Source organism: Saccostrea echinata, unplaced genomic scaffold, assembly GCF_033153115.1.
Source record: "Saccostrea echinata isolate AGI-Se365-2 ecotype Australia unplaced genomic scaffold, CSIRO_AGI_Sech_v1 ptg000051l, whole genome shotgun sequence".
Classification (NCBI taxonomy): domain Eukaryota; kingdom Metazoa; phylum Mollusca; class Bivalvia; order Ostreida; family Ostreidae; genus Saccostrea; species Saccostrea echinata.
Genome location: NW_026889800.1, coordinates 6,675,198 through 6,693,637, shown reverse-complemented (window position 1 = coordinate 6,693,637; position 18,440 = coordinate 6,675,198). Strand labels below are relative to the sequence as shown.

General features: G+C 33.6%; 1 protein-coding gene across 1 annotated transcript; it reads left to right on the top strand.

The window, feature by feature from the left end:
- The first annotated feature begins 2,010 nt into the window (after positions 1-2,010).
- Positions 2,011-18,313, top strand: LOC133203804 (uncharacterized). Its single transcript, XM_061339589.1, has 21 exons — positions 2,011-2,220; positions 3,108-3,267; positions 5,790-5,856; positions 6,854-6,929; positions 7,804-7,899; positions 8,572-8,647; positions 8,731-8,914; positions 9,941-10,007; positions 10,153-10,219; positions 10,474-10,551; positions 12,524-12,622; positions 12,784-12,886; positions 13,052-13,105; positions 13,221-13,288; positions 13,425-13,609; positions 13,748-13,804; positions 13,985-14,045; positions 14,162-14,290; positions 17,550-17,657; positions 17,743-17,820; positions 18,112-18,313. The coding sequence occupies exons 1-21, from the start codon at positions 2,161-2,163 to the stop codon at positions 18,192-18,194; spliced, it is 1,956 nt and encodes a 651-aa protein (XP_061195573.1). The 5' UTR covers positions 2,011-2,160; the 3' UTR covers positions 18,195-18,313.
- Positions 18,314-18,440: the final 127 nt, after the last annotated feature.

Here is an 18,440-nt window from a genome sequence, read left to right as displayed (position 1 = left end):
CTTGAAATATTTACATATCGCTGTGATATCTTGAAAGTTAAGTGTGTTGATTTCTCGATAATTACAATTGAATGCAAATGTCGCCAAGTTAAAGGTCAAGTGCCCACAATGCATGTCAATCTCGCTGTTGTCTTTGTGTCTGACGTCGGTGGGCTAGGGCTATTAAAATTAACATGGAATGACTCGTGTATTTTTTAATCTATTGGACAGCATCTTTTATTTATTTTGACATTTTTTATTTCACATATAAATGTAAATTTAAGGAATCACTGTCTAGTTTGTTGGGTATGCCAGGGCCATCAATGATTGCAACGACAGTTAGAAACGTGGGATAATCCCGAAATGCAAATAATCCCATTTTTTCAAGTATTGTTGATGCCCTGGCTATCCTACAAACTAGACATTGATTCCTTCAATATAAAGCACAATTGAACTTTAGCTATGAATTAATAGCAAAGATAAATAATATGGAATAATTCTAATTCGTGGGGCCAACATTCGTGGGCAACCAAAACTTGACTAGTTCGTGGGGATGTATTTTCGTTTTAATTCGCATTAACAAAAGAATCAATGAATCAATTCTATAACAGGAACTTAGCATCGTTTTAGAAAGGGGGTAGCCCGAGAAAAAAAAATCAACTTACATGTAGCTGAAAAAATTGACAAGCAAGAAAAAAAGAGGAAAATAGTCCAAACTCAAAAATCCTATATTTCGCAGTGATGATGGTGGGATGGGTGTTAGGTTCCAACTTCTATCAGACCCAACCACTACATTACCCTTATTTGACTATACTGCAACAAATAATGGGGCGGGGGCAACCGACCTTTTAATGAACATATCCAGTTATGTTTGGAAAAAAATGCCCCCCCCCCTCCCGGCCCCACTGATGCTACGTGCCTGAGTACAAAATTATAAGTTGTGTGGATGTTCTTTGGTAATGGTAACATAGGAAATCTACAGATTCAATCATTGCATTTGGTCCCCCACATACAGCAATGATTCTACAGTATTTATTACTAATTTTTTTAAAAGGAATATCAATGATTTTGCATGATAGTTATACATAAATATTTTAAAAATGTTGAAGATATGCTTTCAAACCCCTCTTCCGCCTGATACAAAATGCTCCAGCATGTTTTGGTTGTCACGTTCGAGCAACACCTGTAACGTATTCTAATTGGAACAAATAATCATTTGTATCTTTTAAATGCTTTTTATCCATCATGCGTTTTGTTTTTGTTGTTGACAACTTTATAAGTATATGACTACATTATCATGATTATTTAGTCAAAGTTAGACAATCTTTGTTAAAAATGCTAACATATAACGTTGCATTCGTATAAAATTCGTGATGTATTTGACGTTTCATGTGTAATTGATGAATAAGGAAGATGAAATATACAGAGATACATGTATATTTGTAACTTAATCATAAATAGAGTATCGTCGGGATAAAACAGACTTCCCTGTCTAAATCTGGAGTACCAATAATCTGTCATTATACACACAGGAATGATTGTGGTGTCCTTGCCAAATTTTGACAATTGCCCCTACTCCAGGGCACTCAAGATTTATTCTTGACTGCACTGGAAAGTTAAGAGCTCAAATTAAGCGTTCGACTTTCCTAAATAAGGTTTCACACTCAGACAGTTTTATCTCATTAGTTTGTTTATTTGCTTTAGCGTATTAGATATAACAGTGTAATTTACTTGCATTCCAGAGTATATAATAGGTAGAATGTTCAAATGCCATGGGAAATGCATCACATAATTTGGATGCCTCAAGTGGGATCCGCTCCTAAAACGGCAGAATAAACAAAACTTTAAAAAGGCCTTACAAAGTTAAGTGAACGCAATTGTCCAAATCCGGTGTTTATTAAGTAAACGTTCAGTACTTGTACATTTTTTGAATAGCGTTACAACACAACAAGCAGAGTCTACTTGGGTTTTATGTACAGTTTCTCGTGTCGTGATTTATCAAGCGAGTCACGCAGTTCAGGTAAACAAAAAGTTGACATCAACGGCCTCGAAATAGAACCACCGCGTTATTGTGATACGCTCCTGAAATTTCCACTTTACTTCCTGGACACCTCATTAATCGGGAAGGAGGAAAGATACAGAACTTAAACACAATCCCGCATCTTGCTTCCGGTGAGGAAGATGGGGAAGGAAGAAGAACTTCTAAAGACAGTTCACAACAACGACGAGAAAAAATTACAGGTAAGTCCTGGTGACCCGGAAGTGGCTTAATAGCGAGCTGTGTTGTTAATACCTCAACATAACATTTGTGTCCATTCAGTGTTATTTATATGAAAGTAGTGCTGAAGTCCATTTTTGAGCTTCTACAGTACATGGTGTTTATATTTTATTTTCTCTTTCACGCTTTGATGATTATCAAATATGACATACAAAATAATTCTACTCTCTTTATCTTATTTTAATTTGGTTTTAAATTAGTGTTTGTTTTTATGTTTAAACATAATATTATGTATTTTTTTTAATTATGTCTCTTAATTTAATTTATTCTACCTCAAACCATTTATTTTTTAGCATAATGTTTACCAAACTCTGGCGTCATTGTGAATTATGATAATTCGAAAAAATTGGAATGTAATTAAAAATCATTTATGCACACTTTTTAAAAGTACATCCTCCAAGTAAGGTAAACAAAAAAGGGATAAAATTGTGTAAAATAATGTCAGCATAATATAACAGTGTACCTCTTATATTTACAGTGCATGCAGGTGTTTATCAATTAAATTTAAAAGCGCCAAACTTAAGTTGAACTTAGAGTGTCAGTGTTACAAATCTTTTATCACATCGGAACTCTCCTATCACTACATGTAATTTGTGGCTATGATATATACTTACGATTTTACATGTATACGTTGCGCTTATTGAAACATAGGGATATGAGTAAAAAACAGTTAAAGATAATATACTATACATCATTTAAATAATAATGTATCGCGGAACTACATTAATGTGGCTAAATATCTTCATTTTTTTTCTTTACATTTTCTGCAGCAAAAATACCTTTTTAAAATCATTTATTCACACTTAGTTTTTTCCCTTCGAACTAAAATTGATATTTTTTTTACTGAAAGAAACTCTTGCTTCCGGAGAAAGAATTCCAGATTCGGAAGGTAGATGTGCCTACATCCGGCGCTCTAGGAGGGCGGATCCGGATGCAAGTGGTGCACGTGGATATCAACTGCAAGGAAAATGGCACGGGATACACGCCCTTAATCATTTCCGTCCTCAATGGTAATGTTGAGAAATTAATTTTATTGATGAAAATGACCTGTTCATGATTTATTTTTGATTGATTGATTGATTGTATGTCGTTTTACGTCGAACATTTTTCACTCATAAACCGGTTAAGGGCTTCAGATTTAGACATTTACTTGGCACTCAGGGCCATTGAGCAGTGAGGTTATCGCCCGCCGCGACATGGGGCCTCGGTTTTTAAGGTCTCATCCGAAAGACCCGCAACTTTCACGTCAAAGTTTCGAGAGCTTGGCAAAGGAACAGTTGCTACCTACTTTTAATCGACGTAGGTCAGTAGCTGCCGGGGTTTGAACCCCCGATCTTACGATCATGGAGTGAGCGCTTTCCTTTTTTTCGGAACTTTAATTTGTAAATATGCCAATTTTGATGATAAATTTTAGTGATTTCGAGATTACACTGAATGTAACTGATCTAGGTTCAAGTGAACTTTTCTGATCAATTGTCGTCCGAAAGATTTGTTCAAATGATCACCCATGTTGGGGCCACAATAAGGGATCAACGTTTTATACTGAGATATCTAGTGTAAAACTTATCAAAGACAACAGTGCTATGATTATTGGTATTGATGTACAAACATCCACAGGTAGTGCATGCCTATTCATTTTTTTAGCTCACCTGAGCTGAAAGCTCAAGTGAGCTTTTCTGATCACATTTTGTCTGTAGTCCATCTGTCCGTCTAGCTGTCTGTCCGTCCGTCTGTCTGTAAACTTTTCACATTTTCGACTTCTTCTCCAGAACCACTGGGTCAATTTCAACCAAACTTGCCACAAAGCATCCTTGGGTGAAGGGGATTCAAGTTTGATCAAATGAAGGGCCATGCCCTCATTCAAGGAGAGATAATTCAGAAATAGTGAAAATTTGGTGGCATATTTTAAAAATCTTCTTCTCAAGAACCACTGGACCAAAAAAGTTGAAACTTATAGGAAACCTTTATTACATAGTGTAGATTTAAATTTGTACAAATCATGACCCCTGGGGGTAGGGTGGAGCCACAATGGGGGTCAAAGTTTTACGTAGAAATATATAGGAAATTTTTTTTTAAAATCTTCTTCTCAAGAACAGCAATGTCATGATTAGTCATATTGATATGGAAGCATCCTCAGGTAGTATAGATTAAAGTTTGTTCAAATCATGACCCCCAGGGGAAGGGTGGGGTCACAATGGGGGATCAAAGTTTTACATAGAAATATAAAGGAAAAAATCTTTATAAATCTTCTTCTCAAGATCGGCATAGCCTTGTCCAGTCAAATTGATATGTAAGCATCCTTAGGTAGTGTCGATTCAAGTTTGTTCAAATCATGACGCCTGGGGTTAGGGTGGGGTCACAGTGGAGGATCAAAGTTTTACATAGAAATATATAGGATTTTTTTTTTTTAAATCTTCTTCTCAAGAACAGCAAAGCCTTGTTTAGTCATATTGATATGTAAGCATCCTCTGGTTAGTGTAGATTCCAGATTGTTCAAAACTGTTCAAATCATGATCCCTGGGGTAAGGGTGGGGCCACAATGGGGGATCAAAGTTTTATATAGGAATATATAGGGGGAAAAAAAATAAAAATCTTCTCAAGAACAGCAAAGCCATGTTTAGTCATATTGATATGGAAGCATTCTCCGGCATTGTAGATTCAAGTTTATTCAAATCATGACCCCTGGGGGTAGGGTGGGGCCACAATAAACACTCAAAATTTTACATAGAAATATATAGGAAACAAAAATTTAAAAATGTTCTTCTCAAGAACAGCAAAGCCATGTTTAGTCATATTGAAATGGAAGCATTTTCAGGTATTGTAGATTCAAGTTTGTTTAAATGATGACCTTCGGTGGTAGAAAGGGGCCACAATGAGGGATCAAAGTTTTACATAGAAATATATAGGAAAAAATCTTTTCCTCAAGAACAGAAAAGCCATGTTTAGTCGTATTGATATGGAAGCATCCTCAGGTAGTGTAGATTCAAATTGTTCAAATGATCGTCCCCGGAAGTAGTGAGGGGCCACAATGGGGTATCAAATTTTTATAATGGAATATAAAAGAAAAAGTATATAAAAACCTTCTGCTCAAGAACAGCAAAGCCATTTGTTATATATTGATATGGAAGCATCCTCAGGTAGTTTAGAATTCAGCCCCCCCCCCCTCCCATTTAAACTTTTCAATACTGAACTAATTTGTGCTTTTACCTAGCCAATGTGCTTAGGTGCGATGTGGCCTATGGGCCTCTTGTTTTTAAAATTGCGTTTCCTGCGGATATTGGTTGTGGCCAAAATAGCGGATCAACATTTTAAAGAATATATATATATATATATATATATATATATATATATATATATATATATATATATATATATATATATATATATATATATAAATTAAAATTCTGAAGAATACTAAATCAACACTAATTCAAATTCAGATGCAAAAATTTAGTAATTTTTTAAGCATATATCTTGAACATTTTTGGTCAGTATAATATTAAAACTAGTTCTTTTTTTTTTCTAATTCTAGGCAATAAAGAAATCATGGAAACATTGTTATTTTACTCAGCGAACGTCAATCTTGCCGATCAAAAAGGGTAAGTGTAGAATAATCTGTTGACTGTGCGACCGTTTGGGGAGCACAGTTGTTTATTTAATACTGGATACCTGTTCATTTTAACTTATATCCGCAACTTCAAACCGCACGAGACAAATGGAAGTCTAGACTTTGACGTCAAATAGCGTAGTATGTCAGATATATATACAACTAAAGTTTGTCATTGAGCGAGTTAGCAAAGCAAAATTCCAGTTCCTATAGCCTCGGAAAATAGTCCCTGCCTTGGGGAACTGGAATAAATGGTATACTTTTTTACTGTTTTATCATACCAATACAAATTTAAAGTAAAGTCTAGGGAATTATGGATAACCTGGAAATGGCTTTTGAAGCAGGATTAGCTCATTTGATGAATGCACGGCAAAACGGGGATTAGTCCATTCACAGCGATTTCTAGGGAATTATTCAAATCTAACGCTCTGACTTTTTACATGGAAAATCATATAGGTATAACAATAATAGTACTAGTAGTAGTAAGTCCATAATGAAGTCTGAAAAGTGCAATGTTTAATAACGAACATTTAATTTACTGTCAGTGAAATCCATTAAACACATGTTAAACGCAAGAACGAAATCTACGACGAGATCGATGCAATTTGCAAAGGATTGTGGGTCCAGATGTTACTGCCTGCGGAATGTGCCAGTCCGAATTTTCTCTTCGCCCAGGTGTTGCTCTAAATGCTTGTTGCGCTCGGTATGACACGATTAACAAAAGCTAAATTGTCATACATTTTCTTTTTCATTCGCTCAATCAGAGGGGCTCAAATAATTCTTACAAAATACAAAATTGATTTTCTTTCTCTAATGTTGAATAATGGTTTGTCTTATAGTGATGTTGTACGGATTCTGATTGTTGATAACTAAGGTGGAAAAAATCTCGATTCTCTGAATAAGAAAAAATTAATTTGTATGTTAAGCATTATCCATGCCCCATCATATTGTTAATGTTAAAATTTATTTACTGTTTTCTTTTTCAACAGGAATACGCCATTACATTTGGCTGCATTTATGGGAAGACTAGATATCGTGTATATATTGCTACGGAACTGTGCAAAGGTATATCGATTTCACAATATATATAAGCTCTTTGTAAATTTCTGAATTTTGTTGTTAGAAGTAAAAAAAAAAAAGCATATGAAGCAAAGAAAGCATTACAGTACATATTACAGTATCTAGTATTTGTGTATGGTTGTGGTAAATTGTGAATAGCGAGGAATAATCCATAATATTTTAAACAAAGATTTAGATTACGATATTCGAATTCTAGACTTTTTGGTTTGGTAAGTTGTTGAGAAATTGCTCATAACTTTAATTGCAAATTGCAAATTACAATAACTAAAAATTTACGGTACCACCGTTGGGGCGAGCTCAGTTGTGTATAATTTATTACTAACGTCTGGAATGTACTGGAACGTCTAGACTGTAACGTAACGAAGTCGTATGTAAGTTTATTTTCATTATCAAAGTCAAAAAACGCCATCATTCAACAAAGAGCGTCTAATCTAATATTTTTCTGCATTTTTTTAATGAAAGGCATTGCAGAGTAGATGCAATTATTTCTTGTCTCTTTTAAGCTCTCTGCAAGAATTTAATCTTCACAATAACAGGGGGACTGTTACATTCGCCATTATCGCATGAAATGCTGGTAGCGAATGAATTCTAGGAAGGTTTCATACAAAAAATATACAGATTTCAGTTAGAATTTTTTTCTGTTTTTACACATTAGTCTCTTAATTGAGCTTGCTGCGCTTCCTGTTAACTCCGATTTAAGGTCTTTACTCACTTTCTATGGGATTTGTTAGATATCATTTTCTGCACTTGAAAAGTGCAATAAATAAACTGAAATTTGTATCTTTTTTAATATATATATATATATATTTTTAGATTTTAATTATTTATTTATTTATTTATTTTTTTTTTTTTTTGGTAGGTAAATATACAGAACAGCGATGGAAACACGCCACTTCACGTGATCTGCCAAAGTCGAGCAGACGACAGCGTGCAGCTCGTGCACACGTTATTACGGGTACGTGCGTACCGGGAAGTGTCTGACCATTCCCCATGTGTACGATTCATGCAATCGTTTACTTCATACATTAACATGTGTATATATCACTCCAATCATTCCACCTGATATACGATACACAGTAATAACACTCTGTCTGAAGCAGATTTTTTTCGTAAGCTGTAGTTACAGCATGACAAACTTGTGCAGCCATCCTGATCACATGAACAATACTACATCGTTATTGTTTTTTAAACATTAGAGTTATAAATCGCTGGTATGATAGAGTAAAGATAGTGTAAACGTGATAAACATAATGAAATATCTTATTTCCTCAAATACGAGGGATTATTTTTTAGGTTCTAAAGCTTAAACTTTTAAATAAAAACCCAAACTTTTGTAATGTATTTTGTAACATTACATACATTTAAAAAGTTAAGCGTGACATTGATATTTTTATATGAATTTAAAATGTACCCGTGGCATGATATAAATAAAACAAAGAGAAAAGACAGGTCCATTTGTCCCAAAATCCTTGCAAAATTATATATATATATATACATATATATATATATATATATATATATATATATATATATATATATATATATATATATATATATATATATATATATATATATATATATATATATATATTAAAATGATACATATATTTGTTTTATCACATTCAAGGCAGGTGCTGATACCACGTTGGTGAACAAAAAGGGCGAACTTCCATTGGATGTCGCTGCCATGTATAATAGAAAAGGTCTAATAATTTTCAACATATGTCCTATCATTCATATTACAAAACTTGCAAAATTCTGATATTTTCTCCTAACTATATTGTAGACCTCGTGTCTTGTTTGATGGATAGTGATTCAGGGTTGAACGGGAACACGTCGGCCATTATTGAGGCCGCCATTAGAGGTCACACTGAGATTGTACAGCTGCTGCTAGATTTTGGGGTTAACCCCAACTGCATCAACTCGGATCGCAAAACGTGTGCTCTGCATGAAGCAACGAGGTTCTTAAGGTTTGTTGAATATGTATATTTTTAACAATTTAATACATATGTAAAGGTGAAGAAAAAGGTGAAGTGATCAAACTCGAAAATTTCGGCGACAATACAAATCTGTGAACAGGACATAAAACATTCAAGAGGTTGGATCAGATGCTTAGGGGGAGTATGCATCCCTGTAGACCGGTTACACCTGCCGTAAACTCTATATTATCAGAAGTGAAATGGTCTGTTAAACATCATTAATTTCGACAGGCCAAAGTTTTTTGTTTTGTTTTTTTCCAAAGTTATAGTTATGATGAGATTTGCATGATTTCAACCTCAGATCAAATAGAACACGAGGAAAATCAGATTATTTAAAATGCAGTTTGGTGACCTCCAATGCTCTAGCATGAATGCCAGGCTATTAATAGCCTTAACAATAAGTTCATTTATGGTAGATAGGCTTATAACTATGATGAGCAATTTTACAATATTTTTATTGAAATAATTCTATTCTAACACAATACTCCAATTCTTTTGGTCTGTACGTTTTCAATAAAACTGACCAAACAACCAGACTACACTACGACGCGTTGTTTTATGCATGCTGTTGCAAAATTTACTTTAATAAGATGCCTGTGAGATTCTTTTAAAAGGCTTCTCCTCCCTCAGATTTTGTTGATTTAACATTTTACTCAAGTAGACTACATTTAATAAGTAATTCTATTATCGGTTTTACATCAATGGAAGATGTTGCCAAGGTTACGATGATAGGAAACTCTTTGATATTCTTTCTAAATCTTACTTTGTAATTAAAATATTTTTAGTTGTTTTTAATCTCTTTTCTTGCTTAGTCTTACTTAGGCCTAAATCTACAACCTTTTGAAAAACGAGGCCCATGTGTTAAAATCAAGGAACAACTTTCTTCCTCCACTATTATACATGTAAAATTCAAAACAGTAGAGCTACAGTCTCATCAAAACTTTCTGCTTTGCTAGGCATCTTTCTTTTCGAGTCAAAAATCAATTGAGTGCTTCTAGAATAGAATTTTATTTTTAGAGTGAAAGTAGTCGAGGAGCTGCTAAAGTATGGGGCGGATCCGGAAAAGGAAAACGCCAAACAAGAGGTAAATATGTACTTATAAAAACTAACAATTTGAATTCTTTTATTTGATACATTAAATCCATTCCCCTTTTTTCTTTCATTTTTTATAATTTTTTTTTATTGTTTTTATTGTTTGTTTGGTTGTTTTTTTTTTTTCGACATTGCAGACTCCTTACAATATAGCATCACAGCTTCCTCCTAAAAAGTCAGAGGAATTCACAAAAATGTTTGATGGTTTGTCTGTTTAAATGATTACATTCCAGTCGTGTGATTATGTTTAATTTTGTAATGTAGAATTGTTAAAAGCTTTTTTAAAACATTTAAGTTTTCTGGGTAATCGTGGGTAAATAAATCACATTTCTGTAAATCTGAAAACCATTTATCTGTTCATATTGAAAAAGCAAAATTATCATACAAATGATGGCAGTTTATCACGCTGAGATATTATTTTGAGAAATGATACATCTTTCACTTACGTTGAATTCTAGAATACAAGACAAAAGGTCCTACGGAAATGCCCAAGTTCATGAAAGTTTCGTCCGCAAAAGCCCACATAGTTCTAAAAGGTAAATATGTAGACTTATGTAAAAAAAAATGTAAAACCTAAGCTTAGGAAAACGTATGCATAGGTTTATAGTCTTTTGTTTATGAAAATATTCACCACTCAGAAAGATAGAAGCAAATAGATATTTTCTTTTGTATACTTAGAGCAAAAGTATTATCCAGCATAGAATTTTGAACTTCAGAGGTCTAATCATTACTTTTTTGATTTTCTAAATGGATCAACAGTTGCCCTAAAATTGTTTCCTTCGAAATGAATGAACAGTTTGAGTCATTTGTATTTCTTTCGTCATTTGTGGGATGTTATTTTAACAATTTTGAATGGTCATGTTTTTTTTACAACAATCCCATATTAGAAACCGGAGCCACAGGTAATTTCTGCAGGATCTGTAAGCATATTACATTTGGCTGCATATTCTATTTAGTGCTTTTTGCAGAAGGCAGCTTCTGATAAATCAAGTACATAGTTAAAGGTCTTTTACGTACAATTTTTGATCTAGTGCATTCTGAAATTCACTAAATTAAATCTTTGCAAAGTTGTAGAAAAAATAAATTTCCTCAAAATATCAAACATTTGAAATATAATACATTTACAGTATGTGGAAATAAATCTTTTGAATGTTCCTTGTTAAAATTCTGATGGTTCTTCACTGGTATATAGTGACGTCTCTATGTGAGTGAAAAATTCTCGAACGGGACGTAAAACAACAATTAATCAATCAACCAATCAATCAATCAATCAGCCTATTTTGTAAACTATCCCTGGCTACTGCTTTTTAAATTATTTCTGTGTTTTGGAGTCTCTCCTTTTCAACTATTTTGTAGATGATCCATTTCTCCTGCTTTGTAGAGTATTCCTAGTATCTGTTTGAAAGACAAACCCAGTAAACTATCCTGTTTTGTAGACTATCCATTGCTCCTGTTTTGTAGATTATTCCTTGCTCCTGTTTGTAAACTATCCATTTCTTCTGTTTTGTAGACTTTTTCTTGCTCTTGTTTCGTAGACCATTCCTCCTTCCTGTTTTGTAAACTATCCCTTGCTCATGTTCGTAGACCATCCCTCGCTCCTGTTTTGTAGACTATCCCTTGCTCCTGTTTTTGTAGACAATCCATCGCATCTGTTTTGTAGATTATCCCTTGCTCCTGTTTTGTAGATTATCCCTTGCTCCTGTTTTGTAGACTATCCCTTGCTCCTATCTGTAGACTATGCCTTGCTCCTATTTGTAGACTATCCTTGCTTCTGTTTTGTAGATTATCCCTTGCTCCTGTTTTGTAGACTATCCCTTACTCTTGTTTGTTGACTATGCCTTGCTCTTGTTTTGTAGACTCTTCCTTGCTCCTGTTTTGTAGATTATCCCTTGCTCCTATTTGTAGACTCTTCCTTGCTCCTATCTGTAGACTATCCTTTGCTTCTGTTTTGTAGACCATTCCTCCCTCCTGTTTTGTAAACTATCCCTTGCCAATGTTCGTAGACGATCCCTTGCTCCTGTTTTATAGACTATCCTTTGCTCCTGTTTTTGTAGACTATCCTTTGCTCCTGTTTTTGTAGACAATCCATCGCATCTGTTTTGTAGATTATCCCTTGCTTCTGTTTTGTAGATTATCCCTTGCTCCTGTTTTGCAGACTATCCCTTACTCCTGTTTGTTGACTATGCCTTGTTCTTGTTTTGTAGACTCTTCCTTGCTCCTATCTGTAGACTATCCTTTGCTTCTGTTTTGTAGACTATTTCTTGCTCTTGGCGAGATTATCCCTTGCTCCTGTTTTTGGATTATCCATTGTTACTGTTTTGTAGAGTACGCCTTGCTCCTGTTTGTAGATAATTCATTGCTCCTGTATTTGTAGACCGTCCTTTGCTCCTGCTTTGTAGACTATCCATTGTTCTTGTTTTGAGGACTAATAGACTATCCCTTGTTCCTGTTTTATAGACGATACTTTGCCCTCATTTTGTGGACTATCCCTTCTTGCTTTTTTTGTAGACTACCCATCATTAGAGACAGATCCTTCCTGGACTAGGAACAGCCCTGATTTTTGTAATGAATGCACGGCAAACAGCCCAAATACAAATCTGTTAGATGGTAAGTTATATGTGTTGAACGTTTTGAACATCTGACATGATAGATATTTACAATATATTAATCATCAATAATAATAAGTATTGTAATATTTCATAAAGTATTAAGACACTTTCTGTTCTAATGAGTGTTTATTTATCCTTTGTTACTTGTTTTGATTGTAGGAAATCTCCGTACTTTTTGGGTGATTCCTGCAGTAACGGAGGCGTGGGCGGTGTTTGATTTTCACAGTATCTACACATTAACCGGCATCATTTTATACGGATGGTGAGTACTATTAATTACAAAGAGAAAACTTGATTGACTTTCAAACTTTAGTTTGACACGACTTATTCAATAAAACTTTTACTTTCCCAACAGTACTCGAAATGGTTATTTGACATGATAATCTTGTTGTACAAACACCTCTAATTAAACCATTTTCTTCAAAAGGTCAAGTCCACAGATGGTTAAAACATTTGAATTGCAAACAGCAGAAAGTGTTCTGTAAGTTCAATGAATAAGTGGAACAATGGAATAGATTACTTAATACAAATTGTATTTGATTGTAATTTTCATGAAATGGAATCAGGCATTGTTATTTACATTTCACTACTTACAGAGGGCCTTGGACTACAAATCATGTGTTTACATGTGCCTTAAAAGGCAGCCAGGATGCAAAAGACCCTGGTGAGATTTAAAAAAAAAATCCAATGTATTATTTCCTGACATTTCTGTAAATGTATTTTTTTTTAATATTCATTTAGATAAAATAAAAAGCTTGTTTTCTCTTTCTACAATTAACGTTAACAAATATTTATTTCAGGAGTTCCTCAGAAATTTACTGGTTTTACGTCTAAGTCACAATTCTGGAGAGTTAATATCATATCAAACTATGGGGGCCAGTGTACGTGTTTTCAGGCGGTGGAGTTTTGTGGCACAGACGATAGGATTATTGAATTTTTTGAGCATTTAAATTTACAGAAATACTCTGATGCAGTAATTAAGGCAGTAGGTTACTTAAAAAATACTTGTAAGATTAATGATATTATAACTGAAAGGAAAATTCTATTTCAGAATAGATGACATTATAACCTTAAGAAACTTAATTATCTATGTTTTTTTCTCTTACAATATTGTTATTTTTAGGGATATAATAACTACAGAAAATTTCTACTAATGGACGAGACAAAGTTACATGAAATGGTAAGAATAAATTATCTTACATTATTTTCATTTCTTTTATATTACTAGTATATGATCATTGTAATTTTCTCTATAAATATAAATAATAAAGACAACGCTTATAGCTTTTTAGTACATTTTAGGGTAAATATTCCTCTAGGTTTAATATTTATAAGAGTCTTATGTCCTGAATCATTTCAGATTGCCGATGAATCAGATATAGAGAAAGTCATACAGGAAATAAAGAAATGCAGGAGAAAAGGTCATTATTATGAATCAAAATATTATTTAAGAAGTTTAACGACGACATTGTCTTGAGTTATTCAACTTAATGCCTGTTAAGATATTTTTTGTATTGAGGAAAATTGTATTTTACAGAATTTGTATTAAAAACTTTAAAATGGGAGAAAGCACCTGTTCTTTGCGCTGATGTTGGCGAGATTCTTCCTGATATTGTTGTAAAGGGGGATGTTGCTTGCACAGAGTCTGTAGAATTTTATTTTCAAGGTGAGATCACAAATTGTAGCACTTTTCGATATGATTATTGTTGTACATTAAACGATTTTTGTCTGGTTGTAGATAATTAGTGACTTGTTTTTCTATGAATGATCTTTAAGTTGTCCATTTGTTGAATTTACACATATATTTTTTTTTAATTTCACTTCACAAAATTACTTGAAAAAAGAAGGTTGTTTGGCCTTTTCAAAAAACTTAAAACGGAAGTTCTGAAATACTCCATTTTTTTATCAATTATCTAATAGAAAAAAAATAAAAATACAGTACATTTGACTTTTTAGGTCACCTGAGGGACTCAGGTGACCTATTGCTATCCGTTTTTGTCCGTCGTCGTCCGTCGTGCGTTAACATTTAAACATTTTCAGCTTCTTCTCTGAAACCGCTCAACCAATTTCAACCAATTTTGGCATATAGCATCTATGGGTAAAGGGGGACAAAAATTGTGAATTTCATGGTCCCTGCCCCCCCTGGGGCTTGAGGGGTGGGGCTAAAACCACCAAAATTAATGCAATCTTTAAAAATCTTCTTCTTTACTCCTGGACATCAAGCAGTCTAACTGTTGGTATGATTGTAATAAGCATTGAGCCCTCTACCATAATTGTGAAATTCATGGCCCCAGGATCAGGGGTTCTGGTGCTACAGTGGGGCTATATAGATCATATAGTGAAAGTGCATAATTTCTTTGAAAATCTTCTTCCTTGCTCCTGGGTATTAGATAAACTAACTAAGTACATAGTTATGCAGAGCAAGACTGCTTCTTCCAAAATTGTGAATTTCATGGACCCTGGGTCAGGGGTTCTGGTGTAAGGGAGGGGCTCTATTGATTATATAATGGAAATACATTGATTCTTTGAAAATCTTCTTCTCTGCTCCTGGGTATTAAACAAAGTAACTAAGTACATAGTTATGATGAGCAAAAGTGCCTCTTCCAAAATTGTGAATTTCATGGCTCAGGGGTTCTGGTGTTAGGGTGGGGCTCTATTGATTATATAGTGAAAATGCATTAAATCTTTGAAAATCTTCTCCTCTACACCTGGGTATGAAATAAAGTAACAAGTATATAGTTATAATGAGCTTGGCTGCCTCTTCCAAAATTGTGAATTTCATGGCCCCTGGGTCAGGGGTTCTGGTGAAGGGGGGGGGGGGCTCTATTGATTATAAAGTGAAAATTCATAATTTCTTTCAAAATATTTTTTCTACTCCTGGTTATAAAGCAAAGAAACACGTGTATAGTTATGATAAGCAAGGATGCTTTTACAAAATTTTTAAAACTTTTTGTCCCAGGGGTTCTGTTGTTTCTCTGAAGGGGGGGGGGGGGGGGACTCTATTTGATAATATAGTGAAAATGTGTGAATTCTTTGAAAATCTTCAACTAATTGCATAGTTCTGATGATGAGAATACCTCTTCCAAATTTGTAAGTTTTCAACATCTTGACCATTTATTCAAGTGTTCTGGTCCTGGCCAGGGCTCTATTTATTTGTATTCTATTGAATGAACTTATTCCCCTTTGACATTCACTTTTGATAATTAATCTCTGTAGATAATGTATTTGAAAGGTTAATAGAATAAAGAGAATTATGCAAGAACATTTATTGTATAATATAAAAAGTACTTTCATAGTTTTAATAATCAGGTATACTTGGAAATAATAGATGAATAAAAATCAGACAAAAATAACTTATCTTCTTAAATGTTCTTCAAAGGCCAAGTGAGGCCAATGTGAGAGGTAATAATATAGACATTTTGTTAAAGTCTGCATGGTAATAGTGATAAATGGGGGACAGATAGAAAGATACTAGACCAATTATTTTGTTGATCTTAATCGTACTAATTTTCTTGCTATTGGGCAACAATTAAAGCTTCATTTATCAGTTTATGGATCCTCTAAATTGTTGTACTCAGGTGACCGTTAAGGCCCTTGGGCCTCTTGTTTAGACCTCAACTTTGTAAAGGTACATATTGTGTTCTGTACATATTGTCGCCGGCTTCTAACTTCCTTCCTTTACTGTACATATTGTCGTTCATCGGTGCATATCACCTGCGACGATATGTCCCTAGACAAGGCTATTTTCCTCCTGCAAAATGGACGACAAAATGTATAGTCACACATCGGTACATATTGTCCGTCGGCGACAATATGTACTGTGAACATATGCCCATTTCGTCGCCATATACTGTTGTATATAATATCTACTGGGAGAAAGAAAGAAAGAAAGAAACAGATGATCGTACATTTTGGTCGTGGTTTTCGACGATGGTTCCTTTAGAAGTCACATGCTATATATTCTTTTTAAGTGCCTCTTCAATCATATTGTAAAACTGTTTACAACTTTTAGTGCACTGGTTTTCAGTGAGCCTAAAATGATGAAACTTCTTTTGTATAAATAGCTGGTTTGATTGAAGTTTCAGAGAGAGAGAGAGAGATTCCTATTATGTTATTTGGATATTTCATGTTTTTCGCTCTGTTCTCCTCTTCAAAGTATTACATGTACACATGTATTTTAAATATACTACAGCTATTTCACTGGATTTCGAAATAAAATGTCAAATAAGCGATCTCATGAAAATTTATTGTATAATTTAATTTCAATATCATTATCCTCATCCATCTAACAGTGGATCGCCATTAAGTACAGAAAGGGTAGACACATATTGTCGCCAGCGACAATATTCGTTTGAGAACTCTCTGAGTGTGCCACATCAAAACAAAGACAAACTTAAGATAAAATAGTGACTGATGATACAAAGAGTTTTATTTCTTAGCAACACCATTTATCATTTTTTCAAAACGGCTGTAACGTGATCATTTGATTCCATTTGACAATAGAAATCCATTATAAACACACCATGTGACTCCGTGTTCTGGGGTATGTTGATGTGCTAGAGTTTTGTTAAGTAATTTATTAAGCATATGTCCTTTACATATCTCTCAGAGATGACATCTTTTAAGTTATAAACCATTAAACAATTCGACAACAATACGGCAAACAATGCATATTGCTTTGAGGTATTTAGGTTATAAATTGGCTACATGTGTATTTACATATTGACCGAGATGATGCATGTGTTTAAATACATTTAGACAAAATACTAGAATGTTTTGTGGATATGTGAGATTCACATAAACCTAATTAGACATGAGAGCTAAATATATATTATTTAATTTCCTAAACTGAGGATTGTTCAACACAAAATCACAACATATTTACATACTTTTTATTTAATTAAATTGTTACATTGTGTCAAAAGGTGTCAAACCAAACTGTCAGGGAAAAACGAAAGTGCAACTTTGTTCCAATGGTACTTCGTCACCCACATATTCTACAGCTGTGTTTAAAAACATATCATTTAATTCAGGTACGATTTTAGCTCATTTTACTTAAAAATATGAATTTTAAATCTTGATAAGTCAGATATTATTTGATTCCTACATATATTTTAGTTGGATCGTATGAATTTTGTGTTCGAGGTGTAGAACATCCCGAGGTATACATATCTTGTCCACACTTCATAGATATTAGTAAGTTCTTTAATTTTTTTAAAAAATTTCTGTTAATTTTTTTTCCTTGTGTGTATGTGTATGTGTTTTGTTTGTTTTGTTTTGTTTTTTCTTTTTTGTTTTGTTTTTGTTTTGTTTTTTTAAGTTTAAGGAATTAATTTCTAAAATGTGCTGTTTTCCTACAAGTCAAATAATTTTGAAACCTTGATTTCTGTAGACAATGAACACTAAATGATATATTTCCATTTATGGATGTTAAAATGTGTATAATTCTGCTTAGAAAATTAAGTAATGGGAATGGATATATTTCAGAGCCTAAAAATAAATTATCAAAAGAAGTTGAGAGATCATTCAGAGATATTGAAGATATGCTGGAAGGCCTTCAGGACTTATGACATCTTTTATGAACTGAAAAGGTGCCTGTGTATCGTTGTGAAAATAACATTGAATAAAACTGTGATATTGAATAAAAGTATGATAACACTTGTATCAATAAAATAAGCTTACATGTTTACTACAGAGTAAAATTTTCTGCATTCTCAACAGAAACTATTTTTATCAATATGTTTAATATCGTTATTGTAGATCAGCGTCATATAATTGTCGGAACGGCACCCTGTCGTTTCTTTAAGATACACTTA